General features: G+C 40.6%; 1 protein-coding gene across 4 annotated transcripts in view; it reads left to right on the top strand.

The window, feature by feature from the left end:
* The window catches only part of helz (helicase with zinc finger), a 56,058-nt gene extending 37,179 nt beyond the window's left edge, over window positions 1-18,879 (top strand). Inside the window, exons 22-33 of one of the 4 annotated variants that reach the window (XM_070856161.1) lie at window positions 327-510; window positions 1,521-1,749; window positions 2,819-3,107; window positions 7,653-7,698; window positions 8,847-9,034; window positions 9,822-10,026; window positions 10,188-10,270; window positions 10,412-10,925; window positions 11,926-12,187; window positions 12,409-13,195; window positions 14,143-14,434; window positions 14,596-18,879. In XM_070856161.1, coding sequence (XP_070712262.1) covers window positions 327-510; window positions 1,521-1,749; window positions 2,819-3,107; window positions 7,653-7,698; window positions 8,847-9,034; window positions 9,822-10,026; window positions 10,188-10,270; window positions 10,412-10,925; window positions 11,926-12,187; window positions 12,409-13,195; window positions 14,143-14,434; window positions 14,596-15,005 — 3,489 coding nt within the window. In that variant the 3' untranslated portion in view covers window positions 15,006-18,879. Of the gene's footprint in view, window positions 1-326; window positions 511-1,520; window positions 1,750-2,818; window positions 3,108-7,652; window positions 7,699-8,846; window positions 9,035-9,821; window positions 10,027-10,187; window positions 10,275-10,411; window positions 10,926-11,925; window positions 12,188-12,408; window positions 13,196-14,142; window positions 14,435-14,592 lie in introns of all 4 variants that reach the window. The other 3 variants (XM_070856159.1, XM_070856160.1, XM_070856162.1) reach the window with 3 other exon arrangements.
* The last annotated feature ends 230 nt before the right edge of the window (window positions 18,880-19,109 follow it).

Below are 19,109 nucleotides of genomic sequence, written 5' to 3'. Positions count from 1 at the left end.
CATGTAATATGTGTAGTCAGTGTTTTGTATTTGTACAGAGAGAGAATAGTGCTAAAATGGTGGTAAAATGCTCATGTGCACGGAGATAGAGTTCACATATTAGTGTGGATGTAGCCTCAGAGCCAAACTTAAACAACAACACTTAAAGCCTCCTTCAAATATTTTGTCCCCCACTGTTGCCTTATTACCTCAGTGCAAAATATCCCTTTGCCCCTGGCTTCCCACCATTCTTTTCCAGTCAGGTGTGTGTGTATGGAAAGTGTGAAGAGAGCATGGAGTCGAGCGTTGTTGTCACATCTCTCATTTGCCCTCCTTCATCCTCACAGGTATTTGAGATTGTGGAGCGGGTGGAGGAGCTGCGCAAGAAGTGGCCAGTGGCCTGGGGCAAGCTGGATGAGGGCAGCATTGGAGTGGTGTCTCCATATGCTGACCAAGTGTTCCGCATTCGTGCTGAGCTCCGAAAGAAAAGGATGCACGAGGTCAGCGTGGAAAGGGTGCTCAATGTCCAAGGTGAGAAAAAGTATTAGCCAACATGCTGACACTCAGTAAGGAGGTTTGCACGTGTACCAGTACACTAATATATTGAAATTTAAAATGCTTTGTTGGTGACCTGCATGTACGATTGATTTACTTAAGGCCTTAGTATTTGGGGTTTTTCAGTTAATTTGATGGTGTTCATTCAATTTTCAAAAAATAGGAACTAGATAAAAAAAGGAAATCAAAGACACAGTTACAGACAAACAAGTCAACAAATTTTAAATCCCAATGTGTCTCATTAATATTTCTCCATGAAGCTTGTCTCTCACATTTTTGGGTGTGAAGTCGACTCCACTAGCTTCCACTCAGTTATTAGTGTTCATATTGTCCTCCCTACCATCCAGTCCCTTTATAAGAGGAACATAAGTGAGGTTTTGGCCCCAAATCTCCCGTCGGCATCAGTCTCATGCATGCTTCATGCTTCTTGTATTGAATCCAGCTGCCTTCACCAGGTCATTAACTTCCTCATTAATGACATGAAATGTGTGGACATGCACACACAGAATTTGAATTTAACACACACACGTAGTGTTTATGTGTTATATCAACAGTCTCTGGAGTCGTGTGAAGATTGAATTACTAGGCCTAATTTTTTCTATTCAGTAGGTTCTAGTGAGTTGGCTCCCCTCTTAATTTGTAACATGTAAAAAAAAGTACAACAATTAGCTTAAGAAAACAGCATGCAAATGTTTTCACTTTCCACTGACATCAAATGTCATAGAAATTAATGGACATATTGAGTTTGTCCAAGAGTTTAGATTTCATTCATTGCACTTGTATAGCTTATTTCTTAATAAGAGTCATTTGCGTCAAAGTAAGTAATCGATTAGCCAACCCCTGTTTTTCTAGTGTTTCTATTTAGCTTTTCTGCTTCACTCATTCAGAAAGTTTATAAGATGGTCTTTGCTTCCCAAAGCTCTATGTTTTACTTGTGTAACTCCTCTTAATGCACTCAGAAACTTCATAATAAAAAATGTTTGCAGGTAAACAGTTCCGGGTGCTGTTCCTCAGCACGGTGCGGACGCGGCATACCTGCAAGCACAAGCAGACGGCCATCAAGCGTAAAGAGCAACTAGTTGAGGACTCAACAGAGGACCTTGACTATGGATTCCTGTCCAACTACAAGCTGCTCAACACGGCCATCACCAGAGCCCAGTCCCTGGTTGCAGTTGTGGGTGACCCCATAGCACTGTGCTCTGTTGGGCGCTGCAGGTAAATGTAGACATTTTTGACTAAATCCTTCGATACTGTAACATAGCCAAGCTTTATATGAACGAATCTGTTCAATTACAGTGAGTGACTATTCTTGTAATGTAGGAAATCACCCAAAAGGAACATCAAACATCACTAATGATCCTTATTTTAGCCATATGTATCACTTTGCTATCCTATAATCAACTGGGTGGCATGAGATGACATGAAATACCATTGGCTGCCACCTCTTACCTCCATTCGAATCTCTTAAGCTCATTCACTCTCAAACCCATTTCCCTACTATCCATCTCCATAGAAACTGTATGTTTAGCCTCTGCTAGTTGTCCTAACATGTCAGGTCTTTTGCTGTGTGGTTGTTTGCAAATGTTGGCCTACATAGACAGGAATTGAACACAGTGAAGGTCAGTGAAGCCGCTGTAGGAAGTGTAAAGTTAAAGATATCTTAAGTGAGTTAGATTGTAACTAAAGCTTAATGGCTAAATCTATTTTTTTTTTTTTCAATTTTTGCTATTTTTTGTGTTGTGGATCTGCTGCAGTTACAACTTTACCATAATATTGAAACAGCAAATACCCTGAACAGTGTGCCATTGAAAGGCAATAGACCTATACCTCCACATGTAAATGATTTATGGTTTACATCTAAAAACATGTATTTATTATACTATATGTATCTAGTTTTGCTGAAGATTATTTTGTGTCGTCAATCAGCTGAGAGATCATTATTGTGCTCTTTGTTCCTTTCACTCTTTTATTCTTGCAGCTCCTATTTTGCCTTGGAGCTGTAATTTTCTTTCCTGTTAGTGGGCCTCATCTTTTCACTGATTTTCATTTTAATTTTGTCTGTTCTCTTTACACCTGCTTTACACATGCCTTTTCAATGTTTGTTTTAAACAGACTTGATCTTTTATATTCAGCCTCCAAAGAGTAATTTGTCACGCTGCCAGCAGGAAAAAATCAACAAGATGATCCATGAAACACAGAGAGGGAGAGAGAGAGGGAGAGAGGAGGGATAAAGGAGAATAGAAGTAAAACATCTCTCTATTTGTTGTTTCCTCTTTTTTTCCAGAAAATTCTGGGAGCACTTTGTCTCCATCTGCCACGAAAACACGAGTCTACATGGTATCACCTTTGAGCAGATCAAGGCTCAGTTGGAGGCCCTGGAGCTCAAGAAGACCTACGTCCTGAACCCGCTGGCTCCAGAGTTCATCCCCCGTGCCCTCAGGCCCATGCAAGGCCACCACTCTTCTTCACAGGCCCTCCACCCCCACCATCATCCTCATCCTCAGCACACTCAGCCCGCCAACAAGCAGGGTCCACAGCAACAGCAGCAGCAACAGCAGCAGTCACCCCCTAAAGTAAGGACTAGGGATGGATATCGCTTGGATTTTGTGATACTACTCTATTCTCATTGATACTCCTTATCAGTTTGGTTCTTTATTTATAGTCTTATTGGCTATTTCTCATTACTAGGTAATTGTTTTGTAAATCTATTATTCTTAAAAAGAATAAATTCATAACAGGATTAGGATTTATTTATATATTAGATATAACTAAATGTGTCTAGAGAAGCAACAGTCATGTTTAGTCCCTGTATAATCTCAATAGTATCCTCCTGTCCTCTGCCCGGGCTGGTTTGTCTCAGTTAGTAACTAAGTTATCAAGAATTTGCCTGGTCAGTAAATGTAACAGCTTAGAGAAAGCTTTAGTTTTAGCTTGTTTGTAACAATTCGCTATTAGCTGAGCTGGCGTGCTGTGCTTGTATAAAACACAGCGGCGGTGGATGAGAGACTGCAGGCAGAGCAGATTCATATATCGCTTTTCTACATGGTTATACTTTTTAACATATGTGTTGATAAAGTATTGGCTTTTTACTCGTTAAAACGCAGAAATATGTACCCATAAAGAATCAGTAATGTTGGAGCTTATCACTACTCCCGTTTAATACCAGGTTTTGATACCCAGGATAAGAGAGGGCACTGTGGCATTTTCAATATTGCCAATAAAAATCCTGATACTGATCTGTACAGATCCTTTCAACAAGTGACATAACTGGATATATGTCTGGTATTTTTCCTCTGGAAATACTGAAAATAACAATTTAGAGTTTTACATGTAGAGAAGTGAAGAGACAAAGAAGAAAGCTAGAAAGACAGAGTGGGGAGGCAGAAATGCAAGAAAAGAGGTGGGGTAGAGGATGTTTTGAAAAGCTCAAATGTTGTAGGCTTTCCTGTGTTAATGTAATACGTTAGGTAACCATTTATTAGTTTGTGGAAATGGTAAACAAATTATCAGGAATAGACTGAGTGCTTCTTGTTTTTAGAGGGGAAGAATGATAAAAGCTTTGTATATGCGGGCACAAAGCACATATCTATTAAAATGATTCACTTTAATTTTCACCACAGGAAATTAATTTATGGTCGTTCATTTTAGCCCTAGTAAAACAACACAGATAGGAAATTAGCATGGCAGGTTCTGTGGAAGGATGTGTTGTTTGATTGTTTAGCTCAGGTTGAAATGTGTCTGTGTGTCTGTCCTCCCCGCCTGCCTCGAGGTAAAGGTTAACGAAATCACCACAGCTGCCAACCTGCTGCCATCACCCACTGGGCCTAATGAGCTGCAGCTCCGCAGCATTAGCCGGCTTTAGAGAGACACACACACACACACACAACACACAACACACAACACACACACTTCCTCTCTCTCTCTCTCTCTCTCTCTCCACAGTTATACTTTGTAGCTGACAACCGCACAACATTCACAGACACAACACTACCTGTATGCAGTATTTAATATAGTGTTTCCTTCAGCATATACGGCATGTTGTTAATTTAAAGGTCAGACCTTTCTTGGAGCGTCTGTACGTGGGTTGATATACCCACGGCAAGTTACTGCCAAATTTATCCATACAAAATACACTTTAGTAATAGATTAATTCATAAATCAGACTTTCAAATATTTCACCCTAACTTCTGATGAAACCTGTGTCGTTGGGTCAAATGTGGTTGCTTTAGTGCAACTTTTCAACATCCACTGCTGATGATCAATAATGCATAAATACCCCACTTTGTGAATGTCACAGATAATCAAGTTTAGTCGTCCAAGTCATTGTAGTGTTTCACAGCATATCTGCACAAAATAATTGGTCAAGAAAACAATTTTTAGACATTTTACCTACTACAACACTACTACTACTGCTAATAATGATAATGATAATAATAATAATAATAATAATGGTAGTGGTGATGATGATAATGATACACTAGCTGCAATTACCTGTAAAACACATTAATTTAAACACAAAGCATTCAGCATGTTCATTGTTGGACATCCATTTTACCAGAATTGCTGTTTTCTAACACAGATGGTGTTTTGGTGCAAGTATGCAAGACTGTGACACTTGTGGTAAAATATGTCTCACATTAAAAAGCTTTTTGTAGGTTCAGCTCTAGCACAATTTGTGTCATTTTAATTGCGATAAAAGGATTTACAAGCACAATTACCACTTTTTAAAAACAATCATTCATTACTCGTAGCACATATTCTTGAGTGTGGCTCTCTATTACAGTCTTTCTTGTATCTGTATTTTTTTCTCCAAAAACCTACAACCTCTTGTCATTGATTCCCTAGCACAGTGCAACAAATCACAACTGCAGACAGATGGATTGTGCTATTGAGAACCAAACTATTATGGCTGCTCTTTGATACTCAAAGGAGTTGTACACAGAGAATCTGGAGCCATTTCTCCTTTTTCTTTTTGTTTGCCTTTTAGCTCATCTGGAAGAACAGTTCGGGTGAATAATGCAGCATTACAAGCAACCAAGACCTTTGTATGACAGCTAGTATGCTGTCATCTGGTATTTCTAAGATCCATAAAGCACAGTTGTCCATTCTCAGCAAACCCCTGCTGTTTGAGAAAATTGATCACATGGGGGAAAATATTCAACATCCTGGTTGGCCTTTGCCAAGTATGAGCTGAATAGTGGCAAAGGAAATTTTGCTGCAATGCATCTTTGACTAGATCAAATTACTACGGTGCCAGACTATGAGCACCATTTTCAGTCTAGTGTGTCTGGCATTACTCCATTAATGTTGCACCCTAAAATAGCAGCCAGGCGAAGCTGCCTCTGTGATAATATCTCAGACCTCAGTTAATTTTAGATAGAGGCCCCTACTCACACCAAAACACATTACACAATGGCACATTTGGTGTATTTATTAAAAATCATTACATTCTGCAGAGACTGACCTTTTCTTTGGGCCATTTTATAAATGGTTGTCTTGCAGGTCAGCACTATGATGCCATGTTAAATTAGACCTTTTTACAAGTGGAGCAAAAAGACTTGATATCTCTATTGTTGTTTATGACATTGCAGTTTGGCTGCGCCTCAGCTCAACTTCGGGAACATGCTGCCTCACATGTATAACCATATTTTAAGTAAGGGATAATGTACAGCAAGTCGGTCATTATTGTAAAACAAACCCTGACAGAGTGATGCAGGTCTTGAATCATCCTGAAGATCGGTCAACAATTTGACACAAAATACTGAGTTAAAAACGATCGTATTGATTTAGAAGTGATTTTATTGCATCCGCTCTCAGAATTGTACCCATAGCAACGATCTACTATACAGAAATAACAGACTGTAGAATGACATAAATTGATCAGAATCGAGTATGCAAAAATGCCGTGCAGCAAGGACCAATAAACATTGGCTATGCTGTGTGGTGGGCTGTCAGGAAAGGAGGCCCCGGTCAGATTTGACTGAACTTACATTTTCGTTGGCACTTGGACTTTGTCTCACAAAGTGTTTTCAGCACAGTTAGGCTGACTTTCAGGATACTTAGTTGTCTAAGTTGTTGCATTTCCAGCCGTATCTCCAAGTGTCTAATTTGCAGAATTGGATTCATTTAGCTCAGCAAATGGCCTTTGCCTTTACTTTGAAACATGTTCTGTCTGGGTTTATGGGCAACACCGCCTTGCTAGAAACAAGTCTGACTATGCTCTGTCATATTCAGTCTGTGTTGGTGTTTGCTGGATTGTGTTGCTGTGTTCAAGTTAATTGTTTTCCATCCTTTTTTCACAACTACTTGTTAAAATACTTGAAAATGTCATCGTACTGCCAGCAACTGCTGTAGTAGTAGCCTAAAGAATGAAAATACAAGTGTAATTTATGGATTTATGGACAATAATTCAGCAGAATTAATGTTTTCTTAGTAATATGAAAGGCAAATAATACCAGCTTTACTTACATTTATGTTATGTCAGCATAGCAACATAGTGGATCACATGGAACAGAGGACGGCAGTAATTTCTGCCCTCATGGAAGGACTGTCAATGACTATCAGTTAACACCACAATCAGCTGGGAGAAACTGCATGCTACAAAACCAGCCGATGAAGGAGCTCAGAGTAGATTGTTGTGTATGCTTGCCTGTAATGATAAATAATATACCAGATAGGGTCCACCTAAACTCACGTAAGGGGAGATCTCATGAGCCCTGTGTGTGTGTGTCTGTGTGTCTGTGTGTGTGCCCACATATATGTATAGAGTTGTGTGTGCACTCACCCCCACATGTGAAATGTGCTTAAATGTACTTGCATTCATACATGTGTGTCAACACTGATCAGTATTCAGTTCAAACTCTCTGCGTGCACTTGCAGTTGAGGAAGCGGTATTGTGAAGCCCCCTGCAGAAACCGATTCTGTCTGTTGTGACAGATGTAGGACGCGGAGGACCATGCTGCAGCTGCTGCATGCCTAGTTCTCATACTGCATAACAGTTGCTAGACTTAATGTATTTACTCGACCTTCATCCACTTGCTAACTTTTTTTTCTCCATTTGGTCTCTATGGACTCTTTCCCATGCTTCATGACTTTTAAATGATTCTTTTGTCTTGCAGGGGAAACATACAAACCACACAGAGCACCTTCCACCTGAAGGATATGGTGAGTATACCTTTACTGCCCATGTTCACCCCTGTTTATTTCTAAATATTAAAGGGTGCCATGTTATGAAAAATTCCTTTCCTTTACTGTTACCTTGTCCTCCTGGTAAAATCTGTCTGTTGTCGTTTGAAGTCCAGACTTCACTAGCTTTCAATTTTTTTTGGAAGTAATTCATCCTGCACTCTGGGGTATATGCAGAGGTAGAACCATAGAAAATGACTCCAAAGCAATTTCATGGGACCTTTTTAGATTTATACATTACAGCTCATTTTGCTGAAAAATTTCACCCGCCTGGATTTCAGGGAAGAAGGCAAAAGGTGTAAGTAATGTAGTAATAATAGTGTGCAAACACAATACAGTACCCAACTGGTGGCATTGATTAGAAAAAATATCAGTACCTAATTTCCCTTAAACAGAAATTTAAAGAAAAAAAAGATTCCCAGAAAGGTATAGATTACTAAGGTATGATCCACTAAAATCCAGAGTTGATAAACTCTGCATTTAAGGTCAGTGTCCTTCTAGCAGTATTCTGAAACAGTTTAAATTATTATGTTTATACATACAAGCATGTATAGAAATAGTCCATCCACATAGTATCTCTGCCCTTAACCCTATATGTTTTGCATATTATGGTCAGGTTTTACACAAGAGTAACAGCAGAAGAGTTTCCATTGTTTCTTCTTACTTCATCTTCCTACACACACACACACACACACACACACACACACACACACACATCTAAGCACACATCTCGACAGCTTGATATGAGCCAGTCTAATGCCACAGCCCAGATGGATGCATAAAGGCCTGAGGCTATTGAAGCCATCAGAGCGATGCAGCCTTGAACAACACAGCAAGTAGTTGTTAATTTGATGCTTTCTTGGAGAAGACAATCAGTTTGTTTCAGTTGCTTACAACTGCAGATTGTCACCAGCCTCCTTAGCCTAAACTGAAAAAAATCGAATTTGTGCAAATCAATTTTTTCCACCACCCACGTCAAGATTAATACAGTGCATTACCTAACAGTTTCCAAGCTAAAAATAATTGGATATGCTTTCGGCTTGCGTGTATCTTATGTTACGTGTCATCACGTAGTGGTTAAGAACCATTTGCATTTACTTGTATAATCATGCCTTCTCTCATTGCAGTCCAACCCAACCCAGCAATGCTGATGGGAAACCCTATTCGAGCCTTCACACCACCCTTGGGTGGCACACCAGCTGGCATGGGCAAGTCACCCAGTCCTGTTCAGAGGATAGATCCTCACACAGGCGCCAGTATCCTCTACGTTCCAGCGGTGTACAGTGGAAACATGGTCATGTCCATGCCCCTGCCTGTAAGTGTGCTGCTTCTGGTAACAAACCTCGCAGAGACATATGTGGCCATGTAAACTTAGCCAAAGAGCTACAAGTCCTGTATGCCATCTACTACAAGGATTCAGTCGCATTGTTCTTTTAGAGAACGAAAAATGTCAGAAGTGTAAGATTGCGTGTAAAGTTTAGGAATGCTTGTAAAATAGGTGCATATTTTGCCAAAACACATTTCACAATATGAGTTCATCAGTTTTTTTTTTTTCTTCTACAAAAATACCAGCATCAGATTAAGAAATTAGTGTTTCGGCTTCAAATTTATTGTTGATATACTGTACCATTATCTGTGGAAACAAAAGCCTTTATTTACCAGCTAGTGTACTGTACAAAGCAATGAACAAAATAATATCTCATAGTTTGCTCTCACTGGACAATTTAAATATTTTAATAGCTATTCTGCTCGCTGGTGGTTCGTTTTTATTACCATAGGAAATCATTTGTCAATATAACATTTCCTTCAGCTAAATACATTGAGGATCACTGTAGATTGGTCTGTTAGCCCAGTTCGGCGTTAAATCTGTTGTTTTTGTGGTATTCCCTATTATATGGACAGTGAAGCTCCGCATAATTTCTAGTACAAATAAAACCAATTATCATTTGACCATTAAGTCATACTGGTTTAGGCGTATGTGATCATGATTGAAATGAAGAACACTTAGGTATTTGGTTTTCATATGTTACTGTTAATACTCACTGTTACTGGTACGGTGTATTGATCAATAATTTATCAATCTGTGTTTGTATTCTCTTCAGTTGCCTTGGCCAGGTTACCAGAATCGCTTTGCTGTGGACCCTCGCATCATGAGCCACCCGGCAGCCATGGCCTACAACTTTAATTTGTTGCAAGCCCAGAATCGAGGCTCCCCAATCCCTTACAGTGGAGTGGCCCACCCCTCTCCTCTTGGAATGGGGCAGCCCAGCCCTGACAAGGAGCAGCAGGCAGACCCCATCAGAAATGGTGTGCCTTGATTTCTTTTTTCTTTTTTTTTTCTTTACCAGATCAAGCAAACACCCCAAATCCAAAATTAAAGTAATGTTATGCAATCAAATAGAAAGAACTATCTGTATAGAATAGCCAAACATATTGAAATAAGTTTGTCTTTGGTTTTGATTTCTTAGGTAAATTAGAAGGATGTCCAAAGTCAGAGCAGAACCGTCTTCAGACACCAGAAAGGAAAACAGCTGACATGAAGGAAAAACAGGCAAGTTGTTGATATTTCTGTGTTTTATTTTTCTAGTTTTTAACCAGTAGTAACTTGTCCATTTTATGTAGACCCACATTACCAAAGCTGCTAAGTGTTTGCTTATGGTCTTTGAATTGGTGTTTATGTTTTTGGATCCAGGGAGATTTGGACACAGGCCAAAGTCGAAGTCTAGACTCTCAGTCCGATGGCCTAGTTGGATTTCCCAATGCTCTTCTCCATCGAAAAGATCCCTCAACTGCCCAAAGACCCGTTAACTACCACCTGGCACCACCCAACCAAGCTTTTCCTCCACACCCTGCCAGTGGAAGAGCCTTCCCCCCACAGTATCCAGTCTCCAGGCTTCCTTATCGGGTTGGCCAACCTCAACACCCAGGAATGGCCCAACAGAGTCAACAGCAGCAGCAACAGCTCAGCCCTGCCTACACTGGAGGTAGTCACAACGCTTCCTTCTTCAGTGGCCCCATTGCCCCTCACAGAGCTGTCCAGTCTCCCACTTTGGATGGGCCTGAGTCTGGAGGGGTGGAGGACATTAGTAGCACCATTAGGACTCCAATGGGCCACCCAGGGGCCCACCACACTGGCCTGTCACAGCATAACAGGGTCAACAGCTTTGGGGAGGATGGACAGGATGGAAGCCTGGGAGATGGTCTGGGTGAGTGTAGCATCAATTTTATTTTTTATTTATCTATTCATTCTTACAAATGTTCCCCTAATCGATGAATCACCGGAAATTTCAGCATTAAGTGTTCCAACAGAGGAAAATGAGGGAAGATGCATTATGTCTCCTGCTGGTTGTTTTACCAGCATTTTCTAGTCTTTGCTGTTTATCCAAGAATTGAACAAAGTAATGGAAGGATTATATCCTGTTAATCTGACTTACTTTGCAAGATCCTTTGTTTTCTGTCACAGTAGCAGCCTCGCCCAGTCTTAAAAGTAGCTCCAGCCTTGTCACTTTCATGTTCACCTGCTCATATAATCACTTGCTGAATTAAATTGCTACTATTGTGATATTGCCAATAGGCTTACAAAGGATTCAAGTAGTTGATTCAAGCTGAGTAATGAACAGTATCTGGAACCAAACACTGAACTAAAACACAAACTAAAGCGTAAAATCGCACAGGTGACCTATTTATTGGATTTTGAAAGAATTTGAAAGACAAATGACCAATGATCTAATCAGGAGACTTCCTGCAATACATAGCAAGAAATATTCAGCGTCATTCAAAATCACCAAACTCAACCCACATACAAACGGGAGCGCCAGTGGCTCTACAGTCTGTATGAAAAGCTCACCGAGCTCAGCTCAGGCTTTGCCGTTGTCAGAATGATGCCATTTTCTGAGTCAGACAGCCCGCACACACATCTTTGCTTAAAAATTTGTATTATGGCAGAACAGGTAGGAGCACAGACATTTACGAACATTTGGTTGGCACTACTCCATTGTGGAAGTTTAAGAAGCCATCTCATGCCATCTTTATAGGCTGTTAATTCTCTGCGTGTCGTTTTTTCTATACAAACATTCACTAGATATTAATTTGTAATGTATCAGTTTAAATAGATCTTAATTGTACCAGTGTACTGTATATTAACCCTATTAGTCATGAGAACAAACACCAGTGACTCTAAAACTGATCCTGTCGTTTCACCTCCAGACCTCCAGGGTCCCTTGACTCTCGAGGCCCTGAGCCAGCAGCAGCAGCAGCAGGCAGCCCGGCTGGGCCAGTGGGGGGAGGCAGCAGGCCCTTTTCTCCAGGGCAGTGTCGCCTTCCCTCTACCCCAACAGCTCGCACACCTCGCTCAGCCAGGCATAGCTCGCTTCCCCCATCAGCTGCTCCGGGCAGCTAGTTGGGGCCTTAGTGCCAATATGGAGGACGAAACTGTTCCCTCTGCCTCCACTGGGCCACATTTCACCAGGTGAGACCAAGCACCAGTTTCACCAGTTTGTATCAATTTTTGTTTTTTAATGGCCTTGTAACTTGATACTAAAGTAATGTTACAGTTTTACAGTTAAACTAAATAATTGTGTTTTAAGAAGGATCCTGATAAAATGAGATGTTGTTGTGTGTACTTTTTGTTGGTTGCTTACAAACATGATGCCAAGTTCAAGTGAAAAGAAATACTTTTTCAATTCCTAGGTACCCAGGCCTCTTGAGAGAGATGCCCCCACAAGAACAGCCCGAACCCAGGGAAGCAGCTGAGATGCAGCCCCCACCTCAATCTCGTCTCCTCCAGTACCGCCAGTCCCAGTCCCGTGCCTCAGGTGACCCTTCATCCTCTTTAGCCGCCACCTCCAATCATGCTGGCCCTTTCCCATCAGGACCTTACTCACATGACACAGGTCGTGATCTCCTTAATGAAAACCTTCTTAACAACTCAGCTCTGCAGCAGCAGCAGCAGCAGCAGCAGCACCCGGTGAACCCCCTGTATAATGCTGGTAGCTACCCACATCAGCCACCAGCCCACTCTGCCAGCCCCCCTCCCTCCCAGGTCAAATACCTTCTGCAAGAAGCCCAGTGGCCCCATGGTGGAGCTGCATCAGTAAGCCCACCACAGCAAAACCACCTGTTGGGGAACCAGGGCCACGGCCTTCCTTATGGACTACCCATCATGGCTCACCCCAGCAGGCAGGAGCAAGTCCACCTGATGCAACTTCACCATCAGCACCAGCAGCAGCAACAACAACAACAACAACAGCAGCAGCAGCAGCAGCAACAGCAACAACAACAGCAACAACAACAACAACAACAACAGCAGCAGCAGCAACAACAACAACAACAACAGCAGCAGCAACTACAACAACAACAACAACAGCAGCAGCAGCAGCAGCAACAACATCAACAAGTTCAAGGTCCAGACCAGGAGTCCTACCACCCACTGTCCCCCAGAACATCAGCAGCCACAGCCCTTCATAATGTAGATGAGGTAAGGGTTTTCCAAGATTTTCATCATTATTATTATCTGTGTTTTAATAAATCAACGAAATGAGCTATGAGCCTTATCATGCTATCTAAAATCTCTGTATACTAGAATAAAATGTCTGAAGTGGAGGAGTTAAAGGGACAAAGGCTTCATACAGGCTACAACTACATCAGCGTATTCCACAAATACTTAAAGTCGCTTGTAGAATTCACTGCAAAAGTGAGTGTGGACCGTCTGCATTTTTACATGCAAATATCCGCTTCACAGTGCACCAGTGAAAGAACTTGTTCTATCACTCTTTCCCACTTTCTACCTGTCTACCTGTTGGTATGAAAAGGAAGTCTGGCATCAGCCGTCCCAGATACCATAGATGGTTTAATTTGTCTCAGCACTGGGACAGTTGGAAGCATTATATGGTGATTAACCTAGTCAGCCTTTTCTCAAAAATTCAGCCCTAAATGTTGCATGAAGTAGAGATTTCAAAGTTCCCAGCAAAATCTTAAATGATCTGTGCTGACAGGCAAATGTGGATAATTAGATGCTGAAGTCACCCAAATCTGAGATACAGACATGCAGAATTAATATCATCATCTCAGTCTTTTTTTTTTATTAGTGGTAAGTATAATCTGATAGATGAGTAAGACCTGCTCTTAAGTGACTGGTTGTGTCATACTTCAATATTGTGGAAAGATCAAAGTGTTGTGTGTGTACAGCAATGGTGCAGTTTACACAAGGGTAGAACAGTTATTTGACAAATACTTTGTTCAGCAGTGGTTTTCCCTCACCCCTGTCTCTGTAACTGAATCAGTCTGTGCTGTGAAAAGGTGAACTCCTCTTCTTAAAGGCTGCAAATCACTTTTATCTTTTAAGGTTATATTGCCCACATTTCTGTCTGACTCAATTTCTTGTTTTCCCTCTTTTCTCTTCCTCATGTATCTTTGTCTGCACAGTATGAACCCAGAGGTCCAGGCCGGCCTCTCTATCAGCGCCGCATCTCCTCCAGCTACCCAGATGAATCGTCTCCAGCCAACACCCACAATGCCCTGTCCCAGCAATCCCAGCCTTGTACATCAGACCCCCAGGACCACCCTCATCCACACATACAGCATCATCAGCACCCACACGCCCCCTACGGTTACCCCTCACACGACCTCTGGCCCAGTAATGGTGGGGGTCCCGGTCCGTTTCAGAACATTCCATGTAACGGAGCCGGCACACTCGCCCAGCACCGAGACCTTCTGGGTAGGTGTCGCCAAATACGCTGTCGTGAGGCGTTATGCTCTTTTACACAGAGCTGTTATGTTAGTTTTAAAGTCAAAGCAGGACAACCATTTCTATTGTTATGTCCAAGTCTAAGTAACCTTTCCAAACCTCTGCTTGTGTCTTCTCCCTGGGACCAGCAGCTTCCAAGGCCCTTCGTCAGACGGAGGAGCAGGTGAAGGCCGAGGCCACAGCAGCACAGCAGGCCCACCCACACTCCCTCAACTCCCTTCACCACCTTGGACAGTTTCCTCCTCTCATGCCTAATAACAAGCAGCAGCAGCAGCAGCAGCAGCCGCCACCACCGCCGCCGCCGCCGCAGCAGCAGCAGCCGCCACCACCGCCACAGGCTCCCACAGAGGCCAGCCAGGGGCCTCCAAATTTAAGCAAACCACCCACCATGTCCTATGCTAGCGCTCTCCGCGCGCCCCCCAAACCGCGAGCTGTTCGTCCTGAACAGGTCAAAAAGAACAGCGACCCTCTGTCCCTCCTACAAGAGCTGAGTATAGGAAGTTCAAATGGTAGCAATGGGTACTATTCCTATTTTAAATGAGTGTCACCTCTCCCACACGATGAATAAGTGATGAAATTTAAAACTAAACAAAAAAAAAAAAGGCAAAACTGTTTCTAAAAACACAAAAAATAGTGCAAAGTGCATTTACAAATTGTTTGTTTCTATCAGTAGGTTTGTTTTCTGCATTTTGTTTTCATTTTAACTTTTTATTTGTAACAGTCATCTTTTCTCCTGTTTCACATATCTGTGAAGAAAATAAGTATATATAATGAATGCATTACTGGTATATATACATACTCATTATGTATATATGAATATATACTTATATTATCTACACTTGTATATGTACGTAATGCTAAAAAAAGTTATAAAAAAAAAATAATAATAAAAAAGGAGAGATTTGGTTGACCACTTAGCTACCTGCATATTTTTCCTTATTGAAGTTGGTTTTGTTGGTTACTAAATAAGTATGTTGAAGTTTTTATCATTTTGTATTCCTCAGTTTTGAGTGGACGTTGCGTCTTGAGTTACATACTACTGTAGTTGTGGTAACGGACAAAAGCTAAGTGGTCAACTGACACAGAAACTACATGGAACAGTGTATAGAAGTAGATAAATTTTCCTCTAATCTGTACATATAAAGAAAATAAAAGACTGAATTGTATGCCACAGACATGTCCTTAAATTCCTGTATCATGTTAGCATTTGCATTATGAATTTTTTTTTTTTTCTCTGTTTGTTGGCTTCTGATCCTTAATTCTTAGACATCTTAACCTGGGAATCATCCTCAGTGATTTAGTAGTAAATGTGATTATTTACTGAAAAATAACTACAATTATTGATTGTGCATTTTATTTTTCACCCATGTCCCATCAGCAACAATAGTTACAGTGTGAAAATGTCACAATAGCAACAACCATGTCATTCCTCGTTTGTTTGTTTTAAGGATCAGAGAACACCGGACGTCGCTTTCTGTGATAAGATTATCTCAAACCGCTTCGCTTGTGGCCGATGCTCATTTTATTTTATCTCTTTTATTTGTGTCAACAAAATCTTCACTTGGGAAACTGTTTCAACAACTGCTGGGGATATGAAATGTGTTTGTGTCGCTAATGGACATCGAGTTTTTTTTTTGTTGTTGTTTTTCGTTGAAAGGTTGCAGTACTCTGAGGGTTTGTGAAAGTGAAGAGAGTGGTCAGGTCAGAGTGGTTTGTCATGATGGGTAAGTTGAAACTGAGGGTGTGATCAACACTGCCAGTTAGACTGTTTTTGAACACACTAAATGTTAAGCTTTTTGGTTAAATCTGAAGTATATTGAAGCTGTAGATTTATAATATATACCCTGAAATTTGAAAATGCACATTAACAATATACAAACATTTGTGGTTTTTATCTTATTGGAAATGGCCTTGATCTCGGTCGCTGTAGCAAATAACGTGAAGTGTATTACTGGGATCAGTGATGGTGTCTGTGCTTTTAACATACTGTTGTTCTCACTGTTGGTTTCCAGATGCCCTTTCATAGTGTCAACCCAAATATCTGGTACTATTTTCTTTCCAAGACAATCCTCAGTAATATGACCCTTAATGATAAACAGCAGTCACTCATCTCTCTCGTAAGCTGATATTTGCTTTGCATTGATCATTGACCATAACAAGTCAAAAGCATTTTCCTGCCCGAAATTATATTTTCTCATTTCAGGACATTCAAAGCAAACCGTCCCCCACCGCTTTCAGAACTCTGCTTGAGATTTAACCAAAAAAAAGTAACTTAGTGAAGGTAACCATAGATAGCGAGCTGTTCAAAGACGCATGACTGTTAACGACTCCGTTTTTAGGCTGTGCGTAATGAGAATGAATTTGTAATGTCGTGGAAGTTGTTCCTGGTCACTCAGAGATTTACATTATTCACCTTTTCAGTCTGATCTGATTAGTATATTAACATTAGGGCAGGTGGATCTCACTCCCTTTAATTTAATTGACCTGACAACCTTAAACACACCTAGTGCAGGAGCATCCACGTTCAGCTAGTGAGTTGCTGGTTTCCGGAGGCCACACAGCTACATGTGCGAGAATTTCACAGCTAACACACACACACGCCCTGATGATTTAAGTCCCCTCGCAGGTAGAATATAAAAGAAATGCTTGTACACTGTATCTGCCATGGTTTTTCCCTTTGTGAGTAAAGCAATACTGGAAACAGTCATCCAGTGCTTGGTCCTGTTAAATGTAATTCACAAGTTGTTAAAACACCACTGCCCCATCTGCAAATTGGTGAAACTTTACTGAGGTCGTCCTGCTGTTTCATGGCTTTCACACAGCAGTTAGTCCCTGTTAAATCTCTTGTAAGTGTCACTTCCTCAGAAAGCTAATACAGCTAATAACTGATGTGTTCTGAACAGTCAGCGGAGATGCTTCGTGAAGCTATGGTTTAATTTTTAAGTTTTGACATTGTGATTCAAAGGTCCAGATTTTTTGACATGGCAGAGAACAACACACTTGTAAATATGCATTTTCTAGGTATTTACAAACAAGAACTTTGGGAGCGCCTCAATTTTGTAGAAGCTGTTCAAAGAAGAGGTATGCCCTTTTTAATTATGCAAATTCACAAAAAATAATTATGATTCTAGAAATGGACAACAACAAACCAGTTGGCAGTTGCAACATCTTGTTGTGACTTTTTAGATTTTTTTTTTTTATTTAATTTTTTTTTTTTTTTAAGAAGGTGTCTGGCTGATTTGACAAAGAGGAGAATTTATGTTTCAGCTGGTAAAAGACAACTTATTTCACTGTACAATACATATTTTTAAGTATATGTTGCTGGATTTGTCACATTTTCTCACCACTTCACAGCTGTACAACAATCAACATGGATTTTATTTTTATTTTTAATGTGAAGACTTTTTTTTTTTTCATGCATGTTGAGATGACCTGGCTGGTTTTTCTCCCTGTTTTTATCAGTTTGTATTGATTTGTGGATAAAAAAAAGGAAAAAAAAAAAGCTTTTGTTCAACCTACAGAGTCAAATTTTGGTATATTATTTGATGTGTACAATAACTTGTGACATTATCAACAAAACTATTATAATATTTTACTAACATGTCAATCAAATATATGTAATGGTCATGTAAGTTCTTTTTTTCTGCAGTTACCTAGCAGGGCTAAAGCTGAGGTTGCTCCCTGGTGTGTGTCGAATCTACGAAGCTTTGGACATGTTTGTTCGGGGGAATCATTCTTCCACAAAGCAGTCATTGGCTAATCTCTGAAGTTGTGCAATACTAATATTTCACCGCTTCTTCAACTACACTGTTATTTATTTTTAAAGCAGAAGAGATTGCGCCAAAGACATTTTAAAGGGATTTTATTCACAAATTTTCATCATTTAAAATTTTTTTGTCTTGTCAAGAATCTTTGTGTCCAAAATCAGTTTGATGGGATCTTTGCTATGAAACAAAGGATCTTCACTCTTGTAACGAAGTTGGATTTGAAAGGTTTTCGCCACCCAATATTGCACCATATATCACCCTATGAATCCTTTTCTCAAAAACAGTCTGCGTTGCCTTTTTTAAGAAAACAACGTGAAACCAACTTGTGTGCGTGGCACATGGAAAGGGAGCAACCTTTTGCCCAGCCAGTAGAGAGCACTGTGTTCAGCCTTCTAGAAATGCCACATCTCTTCCTGTTATCTGTTTGCTCTCCTCTGTTCTTCCCTCGCTGCAGTGAATCAATGGCACACATGTTCTCCCAGCCTCCCAGTCCCATTGGTTCCTCCCTCGTGGGTACAAAATAATGAATAGATCTGTTTTACTCTTCTTCATTTCAATTGGTGGTGGTTATAATAAAGGATTTAGACTGTGTTTCAAAGGTTTATTTTCTTTTTTATTTGTTTCTCTATTAAAGTGTTTTTATTGAAACTGCTCGAGTTCTGTCCTTTTGTTTTTGATCATCCTCTACGTTGCACTGCAGTACTATAGAGAAGCTTTTCTACCTAAATTGACTATATTATCTGGGCCACTGTCTATAGGAATCACTAGGGGCAGAGATTTGCCGTATTTAAAGTGGTAACTGGAGTCATTTAAAGACTCAGCAATGCTCCAAAATTTACCATCTGGGGTTTCTCAGCACTTGCAGTGAGAAAGAATAC

Source organism: Pempheris klunzingeri, chromosome 3 (assembly GCF_042242105.1).
Source record: "Pempheris klunzingeri isolate RE-2024b chromosome 3, fPemKlu1.hap1, whole genome shotgun sequence".
NCBI classification, from domain to species: Eukaryota; Metazoa; Chordata; class Actinopteri; order Acropomatiformes; family Pempheridae; genus Pempheris; species Pempheris klunzingeri.
Note: the sequence above shows the minus strand (reverse complement) of the source record. Positions and strands in the feature narration are given on the sequence as shown.